Genomic DNA, 23,328 nt, shown 5'->3' with positions numbered 1-23,328 from the left:
TGTATAAGCATTAGTTTCATTTTTGTCTCGTTATCCTTTGAAACTCTGTTGGGAGGGCATGATCTTTCTCTGCCCATGGGTGAAGATTTGAGGAGACACACAATTTCTGTCAGATAAGTCTTCCTGTCATTATCATATAATGTCACTTCATTAAAGTATCTAGTCACATCTAATAGTCAAAACTACAAACTTGGCATTGAATCTTTGGCTAACTTGAGCTTGCTTCAGGCTTGAAACCTCCTGTAGAGAAATGGGATGGAGTCCTTTGCTCTCTCTTCAACTCTCCCACTTGCTAGTTGTCTGCACTGCCTTGGCAGCTGGGGAGGGAGGAGCAGTAAGGAGACAGGGCCGTTCTTACTTAGCTGGTTGGCTTTGTGCTCTCTGGGCCTGCCTGGTGACTAGAGCTGGCTTTCTTTTGGGGTGGCACTTTCACAGGCTTGCCAGAGGGTCCCGCTGAGCCCCCCAATCCTGGCAGATGCGTCTCCACCCCGGCTGCTCACTTGTCCTCTCGCCTCTGTCCCTGGGTGCTAGGCTTCCATGTCCAGACCCTTTCTGCTGAGGTCACCGTGGCCCTGCTGATGGTCTGTTGGGCAATGTCAAATATGATCCACAGAAGGATCCATGAGAAACACCGATGTGTGCCTTGCCGCAAGAACTCTGCCATCAAAGCAGTTAGCCTTGCTTTTCTCTCAGAGCCCAGCCTTCAGCCCATTTCTGCTTTCTTTCTTGGGCCTGTGTTCAGGCATGAGTTTTCTGAGTCTCCAAACCAGAGAGAACATATTTCCAAACTCTTGCCCCCTTGAAATACCCCTCAGCAGACAGTGGTAGGTGTCACTTCCCCCTACCCTTTTGCCAGAATGGGGGTTGGAACTCAACACAGCTGCACCTTGTACATGTTACTTATTGCTTCATAACATATTGCCCCAAATCTTAGTTGTGTGAACAATAAACATTTATTATCTCTTACATCTTCTCTGGGTCAGGAATTTAGGAGTGGCTTAGCTAGGCAGTTCTGGCTCAGAGGCCCTCATGAAGTTCCAGTCAAGATGTCAACCTGACTTGAGGCTGGAGGAAAACTTCTAATGTGGTTCACTCACATAGTTTGCAAGTTGGTGCTGCTTTTTGGTAGGAGGTCTTAATTCCTCTCCATGTGGAATTCTCCACAGGGCTGCTTGAGTGTTCGCATGACATAATGGCTGGATTCCCAGAATGGGTAATCCAAGAGACCAAAGAACAGCAATACCTATAATGATCTAGCCTCAGAAGTCACACACTCTCATCTCTGCCATTCTTTTTTTTTTTGAGACAGTGTCTCACTGTATTGCTTGGGATAAAGTGCAGTGGCATCATCATAGCTCCCTCAAACTCCTGGGCTCAAGCAATTCTCCTGCCTTGGCCTCCCAAGTAGCTGGGACTACAGGTGCATGCCACCACATCTGGCTAATTTTTTTCTTTTTTTTTTTTGTAGAGATGGGGTCTCGCTCGATCTTGCTCAGGCTGGTTTTGAACTCCTGGCCTCAAACGATCCCCCCACCTCAGCCTCTCAGAGTGCTAGGATTACAGGTATAAGCACCACGCCTGGCCTCTGCGATTCTTTATTAGTCACACAGTGGGGGAGGGAGGAGCACTAAGAAGATAGGACAAGCTCTGATTCAATATGGAAGGAAACTATACAAGGGCATGAACACCAGGAAGTAAGAACCATTGAGGGGCATGTTGGAGGCTACCAAACAAATCCTGTTATACTTCAAGTGACCATTACCCGTAAAACAAACTGAACAAAGTACCAATAAAGTGCAGAGTGTAAATTCAGATTGGCTTAATCAAAACTTCTTTAGGGGATTTCTTGACCTTCGAAATTGTGCATGTCATCTGGCCCTGTCCACATTTGTTCCTCATCAATAAATGGGTCCAGGACTCTCCTTAAACGCAGGCAAGGCCTGATCTTAAGAGTTCCTTTTGGTTTCTCAGATCTCTGATTCTACTTAATAATCAGCAAAAATATAGCTTCGGAAATATCTTTTAGGAGTCGACATTTACAATGGAATTTATAATTCAGTAAAAACATTCTAAGTGAGTCATTATAAGAATCATCTGTTTTATTTATTTTAAAGAGTAACGATTTAAATTGAATCTATTTGGGCACATAGATATTTGACATGAAAAGTAGTTGTATCAGAATGGGCATCAGAAAAATTGCAACTCATCTTACACATAATAACTAGAAAATATTATTCTGTCTGATCATTTAAGTGTTACAAATCCTGAGAATGTTAAACACTGAACAAATTAGGTACTACCTTATAATTAAATTTTGCTTGGAAATAATTCTTTAAAAAATGTTTCAAGGTATAAATCACCTATGTATTAAACACGAATCTTTCACATTATACAAAGAGTTTAAACAAATGTATCAGTTATAGTTTGGTGGCTCTTAGAAAGCTATCAGTCAGGTTCAAGGACACACTGTTCCACAATTTCCCGTAAGTTGGGGTTTTCCATTGCAGCTGCCACTCGCTCTTTGTCATTTATCTGCTTATTGACTGAAAAACACACAGGCAAAAGTTAGCAGAAGAATTGTGTCAATATACAGTGCTAGACATTATTTTTATTAGCCTGCTAATGCAAAAAATTTAACTCCTTGAGAACTTAAAACTGTTTTTGGCCAATTACCCATAATGTAATTTTCAAGGACTAGAAGGCAGTCTTAAGAGAAAAGTATCTTCTACAATTCTACTACTTTAACTTCTTTGTCAGTCTTCTTCCATATATATGTCGGTCTTCTTTAACTTCTTCCCAGTCTTTGTCCACATGTATATTTCTCTACAGTTACAGTCAGAGCAAATACAATTTTGAAAACTGTTGTTTCTTCCCCTCAAGTCTATATTTTAAGCTATAGAATTATTTACCATGGTAAACACTGTAGGTGATCTAAATTAATTATGAAGACTATGCTACAATGAGCACCTTTAAACATAGAGTCTTCTTTTTGGAAATACTCTCTAAAAAAATCAAAGGATATGAGTATTTCTATGGTTTGATTCATATTGTTGAATTACTTTCTAAAATTATTTACCAATTTACATCTTCAGCAGCAATACGTGAGCTATCAGGTTGCCAGTAATACCTGGTATTATTTTTTATTTTTATTATCATTTTTTTTTAAGAGATAGGGTTTTGCTCTGTTGCTCAAGCTGGAGTACAGTGGCATGATCATAGCTCACTGCAGCCTTAAACTCCTGGGCTAATTTTTTTATTTGTTGTAGAGACAGAGTCTTGCTATGTTGCCCCAGCTGGTCTCAAACTCCTGGCCTCAAGTGATCTGCCTCCTACCTCAGCCCAGCAAAGTGTAGGGATTACAGGTGTGAACCCCCATGCCCAGCCATTACGTGGCATCATTAATAAAAACAAATGTATACACACATCCATAAAACCGGAAGTGAAAAATGGTTCCATATTATTGTTGTAATTTGCATTTCCTTGATTAATAGTAAAACGGAACATTTTCCATGTTTATCTATTTGTTCTTCTTGTGTGAATTTGCTGTTCATATCTCTTCTTATTAATCTACTGGGTCTCTTTTTTTAAATCAGTTAGCATGGATGGTCATATAATAAAAGTATTGGCCCATTATGTTGCCTATAATTTGTTAATAGCACTCTTCATAGAAGAATTCAAAAGAGTTCTCCATATTCTTAATGCAGACTGACTTTTCTGGGATGTCACTAAAACGTCTCATATATCCCTGTATAAATAATTTTAATTTGTTCTGTTTTGTCCTACTATAATGTGGGGTCCACAAGGGCAGAGATGTATCTCAAAGGTTGAACTGCACCTACACAGAGAAGGCACTTAGTAAATATTACATAGAAAACTAGAATCATAAGACTTAATATACTATTGCTATTATAAAATCCTATAACTCAGAGGAATTTCTAAAGGACAACCTGAGTGGGTTTAGGATACCTAAACTCTTATTTTTTAAATTAGAGATAGAAGCCCTCAGCTTATGGGGATTTGAATACATTTAGTCCACAAGGAGTACAATAATCTACATGTCTGGAACTGACGAAACAGGACATGCCTTTTATAGTTTTCATCATAGTATCTGTTTCCTGGATGAGCTGTTCCTCTGAACGCAGCAGGATTCCCTCTCTGCATCTTGCTTCTGTGTAGGAGTTTTTGCGCCTCTCTCCCCAGCCCTGTGTGTGCCTGACTCTTTCTCTGTTTGTCTATCTTACTGTTACTCTTACTCTATTACCACCTCTTTCTGCCATTCTTCTGCTGTCTTTTTCCACCTTTTCAATTTATCTCGTGATGAAAGCTAAGCACAATATGCATTTTTTTTTTTTTTTTTTGAGACAGAGTCTCACTGTGTTTCCCGGGCTAGAGTGAGTGCCGTGGCGTCAGCCTAGCTCACAGCAACCTCAAACTCCTGGACTCAAGCGATCCTCCTGCCTCAGCCTCCCAAGTAGCTGGGATTACAGGCATGCGCCACCATGCCTGGCTAATTTTTTCTATATATTTTTAATTGTCTGATTAATTTCTTTCTATTTTTAGTAGAGACGGGGTCTCGCTCTTGCTCAGGCTGGTTTCAAACTCCTGAGCTCAAACAATCAGCCCGCCTCGGCCTCCCAGAGTGCTAGGATTACAGGCGTGAGCCACCGCGCCCGGCCCACAACATGCATTTTAAATGTATGTCTCATTTTTTGCACTCTATCATTTGTAGATTAAAAACATTAAAATTCTGTTTTTAAGTAACACATAGGCCATGTAGAACATTTGTCTTTTGCTTTTCCCAAACCCCAGCTCTGCTCTTTTTAAGTGGCTTCTGATTGACTTCCCACTGTAGGCCAGAGGCCCTCTATCTAAAAAGGGCTCCCTACTCCCACTCTATTACATTAACCCAGACAGACAGCACCTGCCTCAAGAGTCCCTAAGGCTTTACTTGCCTCAATTTCAAATACACAGCCCTCTGTCCTGCCACCAAAGAGAAAAAACAAACCCTCCTAAGAGCTCATAAGTCAAGATCCCTAAAGCTGGATATTCTTTAGATGTGCAGCCACTCACCTAACCCAGTCAATATCCATGGGCTCTAGTTCACTCAGAATCCCACTGAAAAAATTACTTCCTTGAAATGCCCCACTTATGAAGGAAGAGCTAATAATTGATTGTGTCCTTTTTTACAAGTGAGCCAGTAGATACTTGGCTGGCAGAAAAACCTAGTATCCAAGGTAAAGCACTATCTGAAGTTGTTTTTCAATGTTCCAACATTCACTTACTGTCTTCTTCTGTTGAGTGGGTTCCTTCAGAAATGTAGATTTCCAACTGGAAAGAAAAAAATAGTACAACATTACGGCATCTAAGATGACATGCTATATTGGTGGAATGCACAGTGGACTCAAGAATCTAGGCATGAGGCTCCAAATTCTGTTCCTGGTATCCCTCACATTCTTCTCTAAAACAAGGACTAAAATTAGTAGGATTTTTAATTTTGGTCACCTAAGGAAGGCCTGTAGGGGGCATTTCTATTAATTTTATTATATGAATACACATAAATACAATTTTACATAAATGAGATCTCATACATGTTGTTTTACTCATGAATATGTCTCCTTTGTACTCTATTTCTTCCCAAATCAATATCTAAACTTCCTCCTGCCCTACCCCATAGGAAAGCTACATTAACAACCTAGTGTAGTTTCTTCCACATTTTTCTCTATATGCACATAATCTTACACAGACTCACACACACACAGCCAGGTTGGAAGTTTCTTTTCAATGCTTGTTTTCTAAAAATGGGATCACAATATACACAGTTTTCAACATCCTCTTTTTCTCATTCGTTATTACCTCACTATATTTATTCTCAAGTATAATATTGGTCAAATACACCCCCCTGGCCCTGCTGCACCCCTACAAATTAGCTAACCTCCCAGATCCAGAGCTTTTCAGACAACTCACAAAATTATTGCAAATCCCATGTCAAAAAAAGCACATTATATGACGAAGACATGTCTATGCTCCAGAAAACATTGAAGCATATGAACTAATTCTTATTGGTTTACTACTGAGATAAATGTTTCTCATGAGTGAAACAAAATCAGCTTATTATAGCTACAAGGGATCTTAGAGATCATCTAGTCCAATCACTTTTAAAACACAAAATACCATATAAGCTCCCCTACTGGCATAACACTCTTATTCTAGACCAATAGATATAGAATCACTCTATACTCATTTACTTTGGTTTAAAATTATGTCTGACTCTATTACTCTGAAAAATGATAAAAGGGAAGAGTCAAGCATTTATCCTGCTATTTCTATCTGAACTATACCTCAGGGTAACCAGGCAGTTGATGAGGGAACTATCACCAATAATGGGACAAACCGAAATTATAGGCCCCTTGATGTGACTCAATGAGAACACATTTATTTAGTATTCTCACCAAAAACACATAAACTGAATCTAATCAGAACACTTGATTTGAGGGACAATCTATAAAATATCTGGCCTACATTCTTCAAAAATATCAAGATGATGAAAGACAGAGGCTAAGGAACCACTTCAGATTAAATCAGACTAAAGAGACATAACAACTAATGCAATGTGTGTGGGGGGGACGGGGCAGAGACAGGAGGAGGGATTGCCATGAAGGATATTACTGGACAACAGGGGAAATTTGAATATGTGCTGTAGATTAGATGACAGTATTATATAAATGTTAAACTCCCTGGCTTTGAAAAATCATACTGCAGTAATGTAAGAGAATATCCTCGTTTTTAGGAAATATATCCTATAGTATTTAGGAGTAAAGGGGCATTATGCCTGCACTCAAATGGTTTAGAAAGTGTGTGTGTGTGTGTGTGTGTGTGTGTGTGTGTGTGGAGAGAAAGAGAGAGAGAGAGAAAATTAATGATAAAGCAAATGTGGCAAAATGTTAACAATTAGTGAATATGGGTGTCGATGTATGGAAGTTCTTTGTACTATTCTTCCACTTTTTCTGTAGATTTGAAATCATTTCAAAATAAAAAGACATTGTAATTAAAACAGTTAAAAATGCAAAATAAAATTTATGAGGTATATTATAAGCCACTAGTATTAGTACTCATTAATTTACTCAATTTAATACACATTTACTGAGTTCCTACTGTGTATAAGACCACAGCAGGAACATAGAGATGGATCATATATAAGTCCTGACTTCAAGAAGCTGATAGTGCAGGAGGGAAGATGAAAAATGAACTTAAATAGTTAGAATACAAATTAGAAAATGACATTCTCTATGTTAGAAGACAAAGAAAGTGCCAAGGAATTCAAAGAGAGAAATGGCTTTAGTTATGGCAAGCAGGACTGACATCACGGAACATAGCATTTCACTGGGCCCTAAAAGATAGGTAGAATTTGAATATATGAGATGGGAGGAAGGCAACTCCATGTAGATGGGGTACTCTGAGCAATGGCTAGGTAGCAAGGTGTAGAAAGCACACTTGCCCAGGAATTAGAAGAGACAGTAAGAGACAAGGCTGACCCATTCATGAGCTACAACCAATTACCATGAATTAACTGTGAAATCTGCAGCGTCCTTGTTTAACAGTTGGTCAAAAATATCTTCCTTAGATGTCACACCAAAAGCATAAGTAAAAAAAAAAAAAATACATAAATTGGACTTTATGACAATTAAAAACTTTTGTATTGCAAAGGGCACTGTCAAGAAAACAAAAAGACAACACACAATGGGAGAAAATATCTGCCAATCATAAATCTGATAATGCAGTGGTCCCCGACACTTTTGGTACCAGGACCGGGTTTCATGGAAGACAATCATGGAGGACAATTTTTCCATGGTGTGGGGTGGTTTCGGGATGATTCAAACTCATTACATTTATTGCGCAGTCGAACTTCTCTGCTATTGATAATCTGTATCTGCAGCCGCTCCCCAGCACTAGCATCACTGCCTCAGCTCCACCTCAGATCATAAGGCATTAGATTCTCATAAGGAGCGAGCAACCTAGATCCCGCATGCGCACAGTTTATAGTAAGGTTCGCACTCCTATGAGAATCTAATGCTGCCGCTGATCTGACATAGGCAGAGCTTATGCAGTGATGCGAGCAATGGGGGGCAGCTGTAAATACAGATGAAGCTTCACTTGCTGGCCTGCTGCTCACCTCCTGCTGTGCGGCCAGTTCTTAACAGGCCAAAGACCAGTACCACTCTGCGGCCCAGGGATTGGGGACTGCAGTGACAAGGGACTTGTATCTAGAATACATAAAGAACTCTTACAACTCAATAATGAAAAGAAAACCTAATTTAAAAATAGGCAAAAGATTTGAATAGACAGCTTTCCAAAGAAGATATACAAATGGCCGAAAAGCACATGAAAACATGCTCAACATTATTAGCCATCAGGGAAACGCAAATCAAAACCACAATAAGGTATTACTTCACACCCACTAGGATGGCTAAATCAAAAAGACAGATAATAGTAAGTGTTGAGGAGGATATGGAAAAATCAGAACCCTCATACACTGCTGGTGGGAACGTAAAATGGTGCAGCTACTGTGAAAAACAGCCCAGCAGTTACTTAAAATGTTAAACATAGAGTTGTCACATGACTCAGCAATTCTACTCATAGTTGGAAGAGAAATGAAAACATATGTCATGTCCACAAAAAAACTCGTACATAACAGTTCATAGCAGTATTACTCATAATAGACAAAATATGGAGCAACCCACATGTTCACCAACTGATGAACAGATAAATAAAACGTGGTATATCCAAACAATGAAATATTATAAGGCAATAAAAAGGAATGAAACACTGATACATGCTAAAACAACATTACGCTAAATCAAAGAAGCCAGACACAAAAGGCTCTCATATGTATGATTTCATTTAACTGAAATGTCCAGAATAGGCACATCTATAGAGACAGACTTAGAAGTAGATGAGTGGTTGCTTAGGGATGGGAGAGGGGTGGGGGAAATGGCCAGTGACTGTGAATGGGTACAGAGCTATCTTTTTGGGTTGATGAAAATGTTCTCAAATTGACTGTATTAATGCATGCATGACTCTGTGAATATATTAAAAACCCCTGAATTGCATGTTATATGAATTATATCTCAATAAAGCTGTTACAAAACAACAACAAAAACACATCTTCCTTACCTTATGTTTAAACGGTAAACACCGCTGAAGTTTTACTCTTAAGCACAGCCCTGTGGAGGGAAAAAAAACAACTCCAATTATCTCTTCATTGCTTAACTGGTTCTTTTTTTTTTTATTTCAAATTATTAAGGGGGTACAGATGTTTTCATTACATCGATACCTTTTATAATGCTTAAGTTCAGGATTTTAGTGTGCCCATCACCAAAATAATGTTCATTGTACCTGACAGGTAGGTTTTTATCACTCCCCTCCCTTAATTGGTTCTTAAAAGCATACGGCTATGTCTAAGTGTCCCCATACAATATGGGAGCTGAAAACAGCTTTGGCTCAATCCAGGGTAGGCTTCCTCTGAGCCTGGCACCATGCTAGGAAATTTAATATATAATATTACATATTCCTCATGATAATCCAGTGATCTAGGTATTACTAACCCCCTTCTACAAATTATGAAACCAAGGTCCCAGAGCTAGTAAAGTGGCAGAGTTGAGATTGGAGCCCAAGACCCCTGCAAGCCCAGGCCTTTTCTACTACATCAGTTGGCCTTCAAGCAAAGGTCAATTAATTCATTAAACTTTATTTGAGGTGGGAGGGGGGAGGAGGGGATAGGTTTATACACACCTAATGGGTGCAGTGTGCACTGTCTGGGGGATGAACACACTTGAAGCTCTGACTTGGGTGAGGCAAAGGCAATATATGTAACCTAAACATTTGTACCCCTGTAATATGCTGAAATTTTAAAAAATAAATAAATAATAAAAATAAATGAAATAAACAAAAGTATTACAAACATTAGAAAAAAATTTTTAAAAAATAACCTTTCTTTGATGCCCACAACAGGCCAGGACACACAAAAATTTAAAACCAAGTAAGAGCCATTTAAAAAGGGCCACATGAAACGTCTCACATTTGAAATCCTTTATGCCTGCAAGGTACAAATAGAGTTACTTCTCCAAAACAAACTCTGCTGAAGTTCAGTATATCATCTCACGCTAAGTCACAGTTCAATAATTTCTTTTTCAAGTTGAGTTTGTAGCAGAAATTACAACTAGACTTGGAACAGATCCTTGCTGCCAACGTTCTACTTCTCCTCACTTCAAATTAAGGAAGGAATTTTTAACAAAATCCATACTCCTAGACAACAGAAAATAAATCAAACTGCTCTTATTATGAAGAGAGAGTGTTTCAGTAATAAGTCTTGAAAAAATAAAGAGTCGCAATGGTTCTCTAGTCCACTGGTCTTGAAGGCTTTTATTTGCAGCAATTTATTTCTTCTCCCAACTAATGCATAAGGGCTTGTCATGCTACAAGGAACATTTTCTTAGTATTTTGATTTGATTAAAAATAAATATCAAGGCTGGATGTGGTAGCTCACACGTGTAATCCCAGCACTTTGGGAGGCTGAGGCTGGAGGATCGGGAGGATCACTTGAGGCCAGGAGTCTGAGACCAGCCTGGGCAACATCGTGAGACCCTGGCTCTACAAAACAATTTTAAAAATAGCCAGGTGTGGTGGCCTGTATTCCCAGCTACTCAGCAGGCTGAAGCAGGAGGATTGCTTGAGCCCAGGAGTTCCAGGCTGCAGTGAGCTATGATCATGCCATTGCACTCCAGACTAGGTGACACAGCAAAACCCCATCTCTTCAAACAAATTAACAATAAAATAAATAAAGAAATAAACATCAACAACAAAGCCTCAAACCATCCAAGACAGCAAAACACAATTGTTAGACTACCTATCTTTTAGAGAGACATGAAATTGATTTGCTTTTGGTTTTCTAAGTCCCATTAGGTTTTTCCAATCTTTTGAAAAATCCCAGAATAGGGCAAATAATTAGATGAGATATAATGAGACAGTGGCTAGCTTACACTTTTGAATGCAGTACTGCTGTAATAAATATTAGAGGACTCTAAATATATCATTTCCTTAAGAGGGTCTCCCTAGGCTGGTCCGAAGGTAGTGAGTTATCTCACTTAATTGTTCACAGTCAGTTACAGATTGAACTCCTTGTTCTACTACTTAAACCCCCTCCTCACTACTGCATTTGACTAGTCTTAAAAAAAAAAAAAAAAGAGGGTCTCCCTCTAGAGGAACTGCCTTAAAGCAAATAAATATAGGGGAGTTCCTGTTCTCCCTGCCCCAACGTTGTTTCCTTAATTCATTATTTGTGTACCATTTGGTATCTTCTTGTGTTCTAGTCACAGTTGGTGTTTTATCCATGAAGTAAATAACTGTTTTATAATTCACAAAGCACTTTCTTGATATAGCATAATTGGGATAGATATTTTAGGTTCAAAAGTAGCTCCACTACACACTAGCTGTAACCCTGAACACATTACTTAACCTCTCTGAGCTTCAGTTTCCTTATCTGTAAAACAAGTATTATAATAGTATCACAACATATATGGTTGCTATGAAAAATAAGTTGTTATGCAATGTGCTTAAAACAGTACCTGGCACATGAGCATACAGTAAATTTTAGCTATTACTATTTTTACATTATTTTATCATTTTCACTTTACAGCCAGGAAACCAAGGTAAGTGATTTGTTACATAACTAACAAGTGGCAGTGGTACAAGCTGAACCTACACCTTCTGACCTCCAAATCCTCTGCCCTCCCCGTTGAATCACAGCTGCCTTTAGTTATTCTTGTCTGGACTAAGTCAACACAAATGATTATCAACTGGTTTTCCTGCCTCACCCCTGTCCCCTTTCAGTCTTCCTTATCTTTGGAATTACTTACCAAGGTAACTTTGAGCAGGTGACAATCTAAGCAATCAGGGTGGAACTCTTACTCAGGTGCCATACTAGTATTACCTGCTCATGAGGAATGTCCCTAAACACATCGGCCAGAAAAATTGCTCTCTTCATTGAGTTTTCCAATTGTGTTGATTGAACATTGTTACTATGATACACTATTATAACTACACTCTAAAAAGCTAAGGGTCTTAACTGAAACCCACATTAAAAGGGCCAATAATAGACTAAATTTTGTTCAGAAAGTATAACAGATCTAAAATATCAACTATAACCTAATCTTAGCACTCTTACATAAGAGGTTTTTTTTTTTTTTTTTTTTTTTTGAGACAGAGTCTTGCTCTGTTGCCCAGGCTATAGTGTGGTGGTGCAATCATAGCTCACTGCAGCCTCAAACTCCTAGGCTCAAGAGATTTTCCAGCCTCAGCCTCTGGAGGAGCTGGGACTATATAGGTGTGCTCCACCACACCTGACTAATTTTTTTTTTTTTTTGGTAGAGACAGTGTCTTCCTATGTTGCCCAGGCTCATCTTGAACTCCTGGGCTCAAGCAATCCTCCTGCCTCAGCCTCCCAAAGCACTGGGATTATAGGTGTGGGCCATGGTGCCTGGCCAAGGGTTATTTTTATTTCTTGCACTCTCTCAATCTTTGTCCACATAAACACATTTTTCTATAACTGCAATCACGATGCAAATTAAACACATTCAAGCTTTTTCATGTATTTCTCACACAGATACTTTTTTTTTTTGAGACAGTCTCGCTCTGTTGCCCTAGCTAGAGTGCAGTGGCATCATCATAGCTCACTACAAGCTCAAACTCCTGGGCTCAAGTGATCCTCCTGCCTCAGTCTCCCGGGTAGCTGGGACTACAGGCACGTACCACCGTGCTCAGCTAATTTTTTCTATTTTTAATTGTTTGGCTAATTTCTTTCTATTTATAGTAGAGACAGGGTCTCGCTCTTGCTCAGGCTGATCTCCAACTCCTGAGCTCAAGCAATCCTCCCCGCCTTGGCCTCCCAGAGTGCCAGGATTATAGGTGTGAGTCATCGTACCCGGCCTCACACACATACTTTGATTTCTTGGTTATATTTATCATTTTACAACAGTAATATGAAGTTCCATTATATTGGCGCTATTTCCTATTAATAGATACTATAGTTTCTTCCATGTTTTACTATTATAAATTTGCTATAAACATTTTGTACATGTTAATATTTTCTTCTATGGAATTATTTTCTTAACTCCTGGATCGAAGAGTATAAACTTTTTAATAAAGATTTGCCAGTATATACTAAGAGGCTTGAAAATATTTGTACCACCAGACCCAAGAATTCCATTTATAGGAATGAGGCAATAATGACATATATAAAAATATTTATATATAAAGTCATCATTACAATATTATTTATAATTACAAAGGCTAGAAGTAATTTAAATGGTTACAAAAATTATGATATATCAATGATTAGCATGTAACCTATATAACTATATAATTAAAGAATATTTAATGAGAAATTTAAAAATCCTTCATATCTTTCATGCTTTCTATTTCCTAACCCTTATAACTCTGTATCTGTAGATACTCTTATTATTCCTGTTATACAGATAAGGAAATTGAGGCACAGAAAAGTAACTCACCCAAGCCTACAATATGGCAGAGCTGACAGAACTGGAATTTTAGCCCAGAGCATAGATTCTTTTATGACAGCTGATTTTTATTTTTTTCTTTATGTTTTTGCGGAGTTTCAAAATTATTGCCGATAAACGTGTTACTTTTACAACTAAATAGAGAGGCCCATGTAAGAATTCTTTCTTATATGTGAAAATATTTTTAGCCACCTCCTCCACATCAGCATAGTGGTAGTACTTTCAATGTCTGTTGATTCAGAAATTGTCCAATGACAAAAAATAACTATGTATTCAATAGTTTTTCTAGAAATGGAATTTTAACAAGCACAACTAAACCTATGGATTCACAGACCTTCCAGTCCTTCAAGATGCAGCCCATAGGCTAGAAACCACTAATAGAGGAAACCCAGGTCAACCAGTGAGAAGAGAAAAGACAGAAATCACAGTACTGGGAGCAATAATGAAATATTGACCTTTTCAATTCTTTTTTTTTTTCTTTTCAATTCTTTTTATAAACTTGTTTGCTTTTCGACAGATTGTATGTTCCCATGGTTTGAAAAGTCTCCCTCCTACCCTATCGCCATCTGCCCAGTTCCTACCACCACTATTACCTGCTAATAGCCATCACAGATATTCAGAATAATTTAGAATTTATATACATGTGTATATATATATATATATATATATATATAAAAACTTACCAATAAGAGTCGCCAAAGAGCAATGAGGTACTGTTGGCGTAAACTTGATAATAACCAGATAGTCTTCTTCATTTATCTCCTGAACCTCCACACAACTTTCCGTTACCACTTCCAGTTCTTCTAGGGTATTGGGCTTTTCTGGGTCACGGATAGTTCGAATCAAATCTAAAGAATCATCAGAGACAAGATGTTCTATTAAAACATGAATATTTTAAATAAAGATGATTTTGCCAGTCCTAATCTAATCACTGACTTTTAAATTTAAGCAAACACTACGGTAACTCCCAGGTCTCTGACAGAAATTTTCACTACTGGTTTCCTTTTGAGAAAACTGTTTTCTTGGATTATTATTCAAACATATCCATCAATGGACCAAATCCAACACTGCAGAGAGAATATAATAAGAATGGAAAGAGTGTCATGGAAGCTCAAGAAGAAGAAATACTTTTAGCTTGGGAGAATGTGGCATTGGGCTTTATGGAAATATTAATAGAATCTGAATGAAGACTTTAAAAAAGGGTAACATTTCAGTATTTGACATTTAAAGTGAAGGAAAGTAAAGAATAAGAGCTTAGTTTGCCTGGAACCAAGCATAAGCGAAGAAAAGTAGTAGAATATAAGGTGGAGTCCTGAAGACTTTAAACAAGGGAGTACCAGGAACAGCATTGTGCTGTCAGCTGGTAACTCATCCATCCACCAGCTGCTGGCAGACTAAAAAGCAGAGCCGACGATACCAGCTGAAAAAGCTGGACCTAGAACAGTGTCTGGGAGAGCAGTGACAGAATGAAAAGACACAGAACAAGGAAGAAATTTGGGTGGGGCCTGGGGCAAATGACCTCAATTTCATACATAATGATTTTGAGGTGCTTTAGGAGCAATCTGATGAAACTTTCTAGCAAGTGTTGAACTGTGGCATAGGGTTTAAGAGAGCACCAAAGCTAGAGTGGTAGTTAAACCCATGTGATTCACAAAGAATGAGTATAAATTTTGGCTGAATTACCATGAATGCTTTAAAATGAAAAACTTATGCCTGGGGCCTACCCCAAAAGATTCTGATTTAATTGGATTAGAGTATGCCTGGCCATTGAGAGTTTTCAAAATTCCTCAAGTTGTTCTTAAGTGTAACCCAGTTTGAGAATCCCTAGTGCAAAAGGAAAGAGACCCAAGGATAGATCCATGGAAAGCACCTAATTCAGGGATCAGAATGAGAAGGAAAAGCGAAAAGAATTAGAGAAGAAAAGAGAGGGATGGTTAACAAAATTAAATACTGAAGAAAAATTCAGGTTGATGAGAGCTAAAACAGATCTCTAATTTGTCACCCAGGAGGTCAGCAGTAAGAAAGCAGTTTCGGCAGAGACGGTGAGGGCTGAAGCTAGCTTGCAAAAGGGGAAGTGAGTGGGACCTGAAAGTGTCTTCCTGAGGCCTTGGCTGGGAAGGGAAAGGGCAAGGACAAGGAAAGGACAGAGCTTTATAAGGGAGCTACAACAATGACCAGGGAAACTTGAGTATGTTTTATAGCCCAAGGAAAAGAGAGATTGAAAATATAAAGTGGGGAGGAGGAGAAACTGGTAAAATAAGGGAATGGGATCAAGGATGTGGGAGCCTAGGTTAGCCCCGGAGAGGACAAGATTTCCTAATTATTCTGAGGCTGGAGAAAAAGATGAAAAGAAGAACGAAAAAGAAAAACGGTGAGATAGAAAGAAGTAGAATTTAATGTAGCATGGGCTTGATGTTCTCAAGCCTGAGGTTTTGTTCTATTATTTATAGCACCCCTGTAATCGGAAATGCAGCTGAGAAGATTAAAACAAACTCTATTTTCTCCCTAGCTATCTCCTGGGCTTGTCACTTGATTAGAAACAGAATTTGAAAATATAGGGAGGAAACAGGATAAAGCTTCTCTTTCACAGAGCTGTGTTATCACAGGACTTAGGGAAATGGGGTTTTGGAATTTCCTTTTCAAAGGTGCCTTATTCTAGGCCTTTTCCCTGCAAGTTATACAAACTGTTTTATATTCTTTATATATCTCTGAGCTCTAAAATTAAATCTCACCCCTTATTAAACTTATCTAGTTTTCCAGTTTCTAGATTTGAAAGATTTGGATTTATTTCTTTAAAAAGAAAGCAATGTTGCTCTTCTCACATTACTCCCCTCACTAAAATTCTTCATTTACATTTAAAACCATCAGTATCCAATTTCATCCTACTACCTAAAACAAGGTTCAACCACACCTCCACCTTTAACCACAAACTCTGTCCTGTAGCCCCATCTATCTGCCATTTCCTATGTCATTTTCTCACCTCCATACTTTTGTTCTAGTTTCCTTAGTATGCCCTTTGACCCTGTACATATCCAGATCCTAATTATTCTTTGAGGCCCAAGTCAAGTGATTCCGTCTCTTTAAAATCTTCTGGATCCCCCCAGTCAGAGACTAGTACCTCTCCTTTCTCTGAATTTTTGTTATCTATTATTCAGAATCATCTCTCTTCCAGAGTTGTATCCCCAGTGCCCTAACAGCCCTAGATGCTGTAGACAGAGGTCTGCCAGGACAGGAATGTGTTTATCTGCTTTGTGGAGATCATCACACTGGTAATTATCATCTGGCTGGGGCTGACTAGGTAAGTCTTGCCTCTAGCAAGAAAGTTAAACTAGATCAGCTCCCAAGGTATTTCCCATCTCTAACTTCCTTCCACTGGTCTATAATCCTTACCTGAATTATATTTGTATTGTACGGTTAAATGTCTCAACATTATATCCAGTCTTTTTAGTTTTCAGAAACAATACGACTTACCAAAAAAAGAGAGAGTCATAAGACAATTGTGAAGTGGTGGAAAGCGCACTATGTTTGGAATCAGAAGACAAAGGCTTTGGTTTTTGCTCTGTTTCTTAATGGCAGTGTGACCTCCAGGTCGTTGGTAGTTGTTTAACCCTTCTAAGCCTGTTTTATCATCTGTACAATGAAGATGGTCCCAAAGATTAAATAGAGAATATTTTAATATAGTACAGTGAGAAGCATATATATATGTGCGTGTCTGTGTGTGTGTGTATATATACATATATATATTTCTTTTTTTTTGCACTTGAGGCCTTGCTACAAGAAGTCCTCTTCTTTAAGGGACCTCTGCCTATTGACTTTGCTCCAGAAGAAAGTGGCTTTGACCTTGGGCCAGTCCCCAACTCCGCCATCACCCAGAAGCGCACGCAGGAGCTAGAGAAGAAAGGAGGCTCGAGTAGTGCAATCAAGCCAGCTTTGCTTCCTAACCAAGCACCCTCTCCTAAGTCTTGGGATGCCACTAGGACATAGGGCAGACAAGAGGAATGAAACGTTTGAGGCCTCCAGGCCTAGCTTGCCCCGGGTTTATGAAGAGCCCAGGTCCTAGAAGGACCCACACTCCCCCGCGTGACTTAGGACCCTAAAGAAAACGCTTCCCACGCTCCGGACGAGATCCGGTAAATATCCGGGTCTCCACTCCCAGCCCTCACGTGAGGCTCTCATACCCTCCCCGCCCTCCGCTCACAACGCCAAATGCTGCATTGGGTAAAATTAATTACCATAAATCTCTAGCGCTTTCTCTTCCATGATCCCGGGCTGCCGGGCAGCTCCCCGCTCAGAGAAGCCCGAGAGCCAGAGGACACTGCTCAGCGTCCAGGAGAGCAGCCCAGACACCCGCTCCATCCTCATGCTCCGCCATCCCTGGCGACTGTCCCACCCGCGCCACCGTCTCTCAGCAGCCGGTCTCAGTAGTTATCAACTTCCTGGTGTTCAAATGGCCCAACACAAGCCTAAAGATTCAGGGAAGCAGAGAACAGGCGCGACAGGACAGAGTAGCGCGGAGCACGTAGGGAAAAAACCCGCGAGAACTACAAACCCCAGCATGCTTTGCTCGGTTTCGGCGGGACAATAACAACAATCCACGCGGCCCGTGAGGCGCATTGCGTGCTGGGATGTTTTCTGTGGACGATGGCAAACTGTATTCTGGGACTTGTAGTCTCCACCGGGGAGGAGTGGATGTAACGGTCTGTTCACCGCCACTTATTGTCTCACTCAGCGCCCATGATGAAATAAAGATGAATCCCAAAGAGGTAGGGGAGAGGAGATCTTGGTTTCTAGTGCTGGAGGAGGTTTCTAGCACGGAGATTCTTTACAGTTATTTCTCTGAGGGAGCTGCTTCCAGCACAAAATCTTTATTATTTCCTGATCGGGCCGGAAGTGGGTTTCTGTTGTGGTGAAAAGGCTTGTATGGGGAAGCCAGTAAGGCAGTTAGGCATGGCGGGGGGAGGACTTTCTGGTTTTCTCTCATCTCCTGGGGACTCAGTCCAGCAAAACAACCCACTACGGGGTGAATATTTATGCCAATGGCCTTTAAAGTCAACTTAGAACAAGAGAACCTTCCCTGTGTCCCATATGTCCAATGGAAACATAATGGAGATCACCATCCTGAAAAGAGTATCTTAAGTAAGCCCTCTGGTGTTCGTGGCTATGATGGATGCCAGTAACAAGGTTGATTATGTTATTTTATCCATCCATTCCTCCAATCAAATCTTAAACATTATTTGGATACTTAATTTGCCGTACACTATCTGTAGGCGCAGAGGATACAAAGATAGGACATGGTCCCTGACTTGAAACATCTCACATACCTGTGAGGAAGCTAATCCCTGATGTTGAGGGATTTGTAGCTAGTACTAAACTAAACCTTTTGTCAAAGTTGATGACAAGTTTCATCTCTATTGAAAAGAAAGGCAGGATTATCTTTCAAGATTATTCCCTGATAACATACCCATTTATCTATCTTTAAACTCCAGTCTTGTTTGTCTAGTTGATTTAGGCTTTCGACTCACCAATCAATGAATAGTTTAGGTCCCAGGAAAATTTTGTTCAGAGTTTAATAATTTCCTTGCCATCTATTCCACTGACTTACTCCACAGCAATTGAGAGGATAATTTTAACTTCTTTACAGCCAAATTTAGGACACTGAGGTCTCACCTCCCCTGTGAGGCCTCCGGACTTCACAAAGCAGAATGATGATCTCTTTCACTGTGCTCCATAGCACTGAACGTGACGAATTATTTTTTTGTTTGTTTGTTTTTGAGACAGGGTCTCACTCTGTTGCCCAGTCTAGAGTGCTGTCCATCATCATAGCTTATTGCAACTTCAAACTCCTGGGCTCAAGCAATCCTGCCTCAGCCTCCCGAGTAGCTGGGACTACAGGCGGTCGCCAACACGTCTGGCTGACTTTTGTATTTTTTTGTAGAGACAGGGTCTCGCTATGTTGCTCAGGCTGGTCTTGAACTCCTGACCTAAAGTTATGCTCCTCACTCGGCCTCCCAAGTGTTAGGATTACAGGCGTAAGCCAACACACCCAGCCTGAACATGATGAATTGTTGATTTACTTGCCTGTCTCCCTCATTAAATTGTAAGCACCTAGTGGGCCAGGAGCTTCTTTATTTCTGTATCTCAAACTCATAACAAGGTGCCAGGCACACAGTAGATGCTTGATAAATACTTCTTGAATGAATTAACTGAATGTTGTCCAAGGAATAAGTGGTGAAGCTTTCTTGCAGTCTGTTCAGAGACCTCAATCAAAAATATTTATTGAATCTCTGAAGGCACTGTGCTTTGAATGGGTGGGTCGCATGTAGAGGTTTTCAAACATTTTTAGTCATAGCCTCCTTTATTCAAACGAAATCTTTTTAGAAGCTTGTTAGATAAAGCTATCCAGAACACAAAGGGCCCTAGGAACCTGCGCAGCCCCTAGCTCCTTTTCTGCTCCTTCAGCCCCCATGGTTAACATCTCCACGTTGCGGTTCCTGGCTGCGAATTTACTGAGCAGCACCCGCAGCTCGCTGCCGCCCCGCCCCCGGCGCCTAGGCCCCGCCCCTGCGTCTCCGCCCCACGGGTCCCGCAGGGTCTGTTGCGGCCCTCCCACCCCGAGCACCATTGGAACGCTTTGCTCGCGGCACTATCTCTCTATAAAGTTGTTGTTGCGGCTTCCGCCCCGGGTGGAGGAAGATGGCGTCGGGTGGTGGTGGCTGTAGCGCTTCGGAGAGACTCCCTCCGCCCTTCCCTGGCCTGGAGCCGGAGTCCGAGGGGGCGGCCGGGGGGTCAGAACTCGAGGCTGGCGACAGCGACACCGAGGGGGAGGACATTTTCACCGGCGCCGCCGCAACCGTGAGTTCGCACCCTTTGGGGCAGCTGTCGAGAGGGCGCCCCAAAAGGGAAGAGAGGCTAAGCGAGGGTCGGGGAGGCTGGGCAGAGTGGGCCGGGTGAGATCTTGTCTCGGTGTCGGCAGTCCGGGCTTGGAGTCTCTGAGTGAGCATGGAGCCGTAGGGCCTGGCTTACCGGCACCCGGGCGGCACGAGTGATGAGTGAGGGGTGTGGTGGCTTCGCCTGTGAGGTCCCTAACAGCCAAGAGCTGCCGAGCCCGTCCTTTGGCCCTGCTGTGTATTGACCCCACAAATCTACAGGGTTGTTTTGCTGGTCGTGTCCTGCCCGGGCTGATTTAATAGGTCAAAAATAAGGGAATGGGGTGCAGACCTTCCTTTCCTCCGTCTTGCTGCTTCTAGGATGAATAATGTTGTCGGGAGTAGACCAGAGTAAGTGAACCGTCCACAAGTCCTTTCGTTAGCTCAGCATTTACCGGTGATTACCAAAAGCCCTTTCTGGATCTTAGTTTACAAAAGTTAGGTTGACTCCTCTGATCGCTAGGAAAATCGGGCCAGAGGCCGGTTAAGTCGCTGCCAGAGAAATCACTACATAGCTCAGAAAGCTTTGTCCCTTTTAAAGGGGTGCGTTGAAGTGCCCAACTACTTCATTGGGAGCAAATCTGTAAATGTGAGGAGGAAATGGTGTTTCCCATAGTAAATATCTGGATTTCTAATAAGAGTTATGTATTGGAAAAAACTAATCTTTATATGTGAAGTGTGGAAATCAGTAATCAGTTATGGAACCAGTAGAGATGTTGTGGGCTGTTTTAGAGAATATTTACTCATATCACTTGGTACAGTTCGTTCTGGGCTGTAAAATTCTTCAGTGCTGAGTCTGTGAGTTTACCTTTCTATCTTGGATAATGCTTCTCTTCATAGCAGCTACTCAGTACACACTGACTAAGTAAAACAGCTTTACATTATTTATGTAGCATGTGTCTGAAAAAGTTTGAGGCTTGCTTAATTTGTGTCAGAAAATTTTCCCTGTATTCGGGAATTGAGTCCATAATCCCATCTCATAAAGTGCTTGGTTATGCTAATATAACAGCTCAAACTGTCTAATGTCTGTTATTCTGAGAAATAATTCTTGCTGCTAATTTAGTCTTTCTGTAGCTCTTTTAAAGTATTTCTTTAGTAATTCTCTGACAAGTCATGGAGAACAGCTACTGATGGTAACTGCTGGGATGATAAATATTCTGGGTATCAGACTGGGTATCTGAAATAGAAACTCTGGCACTGAAAGTGATCGGTTACATAGGCAAGTGTTGATTTATTTTCCAAAAAGGGACGTGGATGGATGAGGAGTTATTTTCTAGAGTTCTCAAGAGTTCAGGAGGCTGCAGTTCGATCTCACCAGATTAAAAATCCTTTGCCTAACTTCCAGCTGAAAAGCAGGCGGGGGGCATTCAGAATGACCTTGTTCTGCCACAGAAAGTGTAATTATTTTTATTTAGATTTGATCTAGGAAAATTGAGTTGCTAAGGAAAACTGAAATGCCACCTGTAAGCCATTTTTTGAGCTGGCTGCTCTGTTGTTAATCTTCAGGAAGGCAAGACCCCAAGATTGTTCACTAAACTGTGACTGTCTTGTTAAACAGCAATTAAATGCAAATTATAATCCAATAAATGCTTTAGGTGTGAGGCAGAGAAGATAGGGGATTGCAGCACTTCTGTATGTTAAAGAACAAGATTGAAGAATAAAGTAATTAAGAATGTGGTCTTTGGGGGAGGGAGGGCAAGGGCAACATATGTAACCTAAACATCTGTACCCTCATAATATGTTGAAAGAAAAAAAAAAAAAAGAATGTGGTTTTTGAAGTCTGATTTAAATCCGGGCTCTACTGCTTGCTAGCTTAGCTTGGACAAGGTACTTAATTACTCTCTACAGTTTCTTTACCTGTAATATGTGAATAATAATAGTATTTACCTCTACCACTATTGTGAAAATTAAATTAAAATACCTGTAAAGCATTTAGAACAGTTCTTTCCACTTAATAAACATTTAAAGAATGCTTACTTTTTTGAGGGATTGAGCTGTATTTGTTGGTGAGCATTTTGTAAACTAGAATTACTTTAAGAATTAAAAAACCCACAAAATCTAATAATGGGTTGGAAAAGTTAACCCAAAAATGGGTAATATAGTTTACTAAAATAAAAACTAACTAGTAATAAGATTGGTTTGATTAGCTAAAAGCCATCAAAATTGGCACTTACTGACTTTAATAGCATCTTACTGATTTAAGTTAATCGTCATGTTGTTTTTGTTACATCTTGGAGACAAAGAGAGGGGCATTGAAGAATTGGGAAGCTGAGGCATGTAAAATTTAAAATTAATTTATGGTATGCGTGTAATTTCCTGTACATTGATATAACAGCTGCTGTTGTTAATCATCCCATCTGCTCTCTTTTACAGCCCAAGAAGCTTTGTTAATGCAGTAATAACAATGTGATTTGATTTATAATTGAAAGAGCAGCCTATGATATGCATTTCAGAATCTGTAAACCGGAACTTGAATGGGAGAGACTGAAGTTAAAAGAATTATTAAAATAAACCTGAAGTCATTGCTTTAAGACTGACAACCAGCTTGTGTAGGTTCTGATTCTTAAAACTACTAAGACCTTACCTTCTTTCTGCCTCTTACTTTGTGGGCTTATAAATAAAAAGGTCTAAAACTCTAAATATATTATCTGCATCTTTGACATAGAATTAAATCCAGATGTGTATCTTTGTAGTTAAAACCTTCTTAGTTCTAGGATAGGATTAATTTTTCATTAATAAAACAAGAGATTGAGGCCGGGCGCAGTGGCTCACGCCTGTAATCCTAGCTCTCTGGGAGGCCGAGGCGGGCGGATTGTTTGAGCTCAGGAGTT

The 23,328-nt window shown here is 40.1% G+C and overlaps 2 protein-coding genes across 2 annotated transcripts in view; one reads left to right on the top strand and one right to left on the bottom strand.

Moving 5' to 3' along the window:
* Window positions 1–2,081: 2,081 nt before the first annotated feature.
* Window positions 2,082–18,186, bottom strand: FAM96A (family with sequence similarity 96, member A). The gene is made up of 5 exons (XM_012645068.1): window positions 17,804–18,186; window positions 14,255–14,419; window positions 9,172–9,221; window positions 5,283–5,328; window positions 2,082–2,543 (listed from the first exon to the last, which is right to left on the bottom strand). The coding sequence occupies exons 1-5, from the start codon at window positions 17,931–17,933 to the stop codon at window positions 2,446–2,448; spliced, it is 489 nt and encodes a 162-aa protein (XP_012500522.1). The 5' UTR covers window positions 17,934–18,186; the 3' UTR covers window positions 2,082–2,445.
* Window positions 18,187–20,166: 1,980 nt separating this feature from the next.
* Window positions 20,167–23,328, top strand: part of SNX1 (sorting nexin 1) — a 38,766-nt gene continuing 35,604 nt past the window's right edge. The window contains exon 1 of the mRNA XM_012645029.1: window positions 20,167–20,423. Within this exon, the coding sequence (XP_012500483.1) occupies window positions 20,265–20,423 (159 nt within the window). The 5' untranslated portion in view covers window positions 20,167–20,264. The remainder of the gene's footprint in view (window positions 20,424–23,328) is intronic.

The sequence above is a fragment of the Propithecus coquereli genome, unplaced genomic scaffold, assembly GCF_000956105.1.
Source record: "Propithecus coquereli isolate 6110/MARCELLA unplaced genomic scaffold, Pcoq_1.0 Scaffold224, whole genome shotgun sequence".
In the NCBI taxonomy this organism is placed as follows: Eukaryota; Metazoa; Chordata; class Mammalia; order Primates; family Indriidae; genus Propithecus; species Propithecus coquereli.
This window is presented reverse-complemented; position numbering and strand designations above follow the sequence as displayed.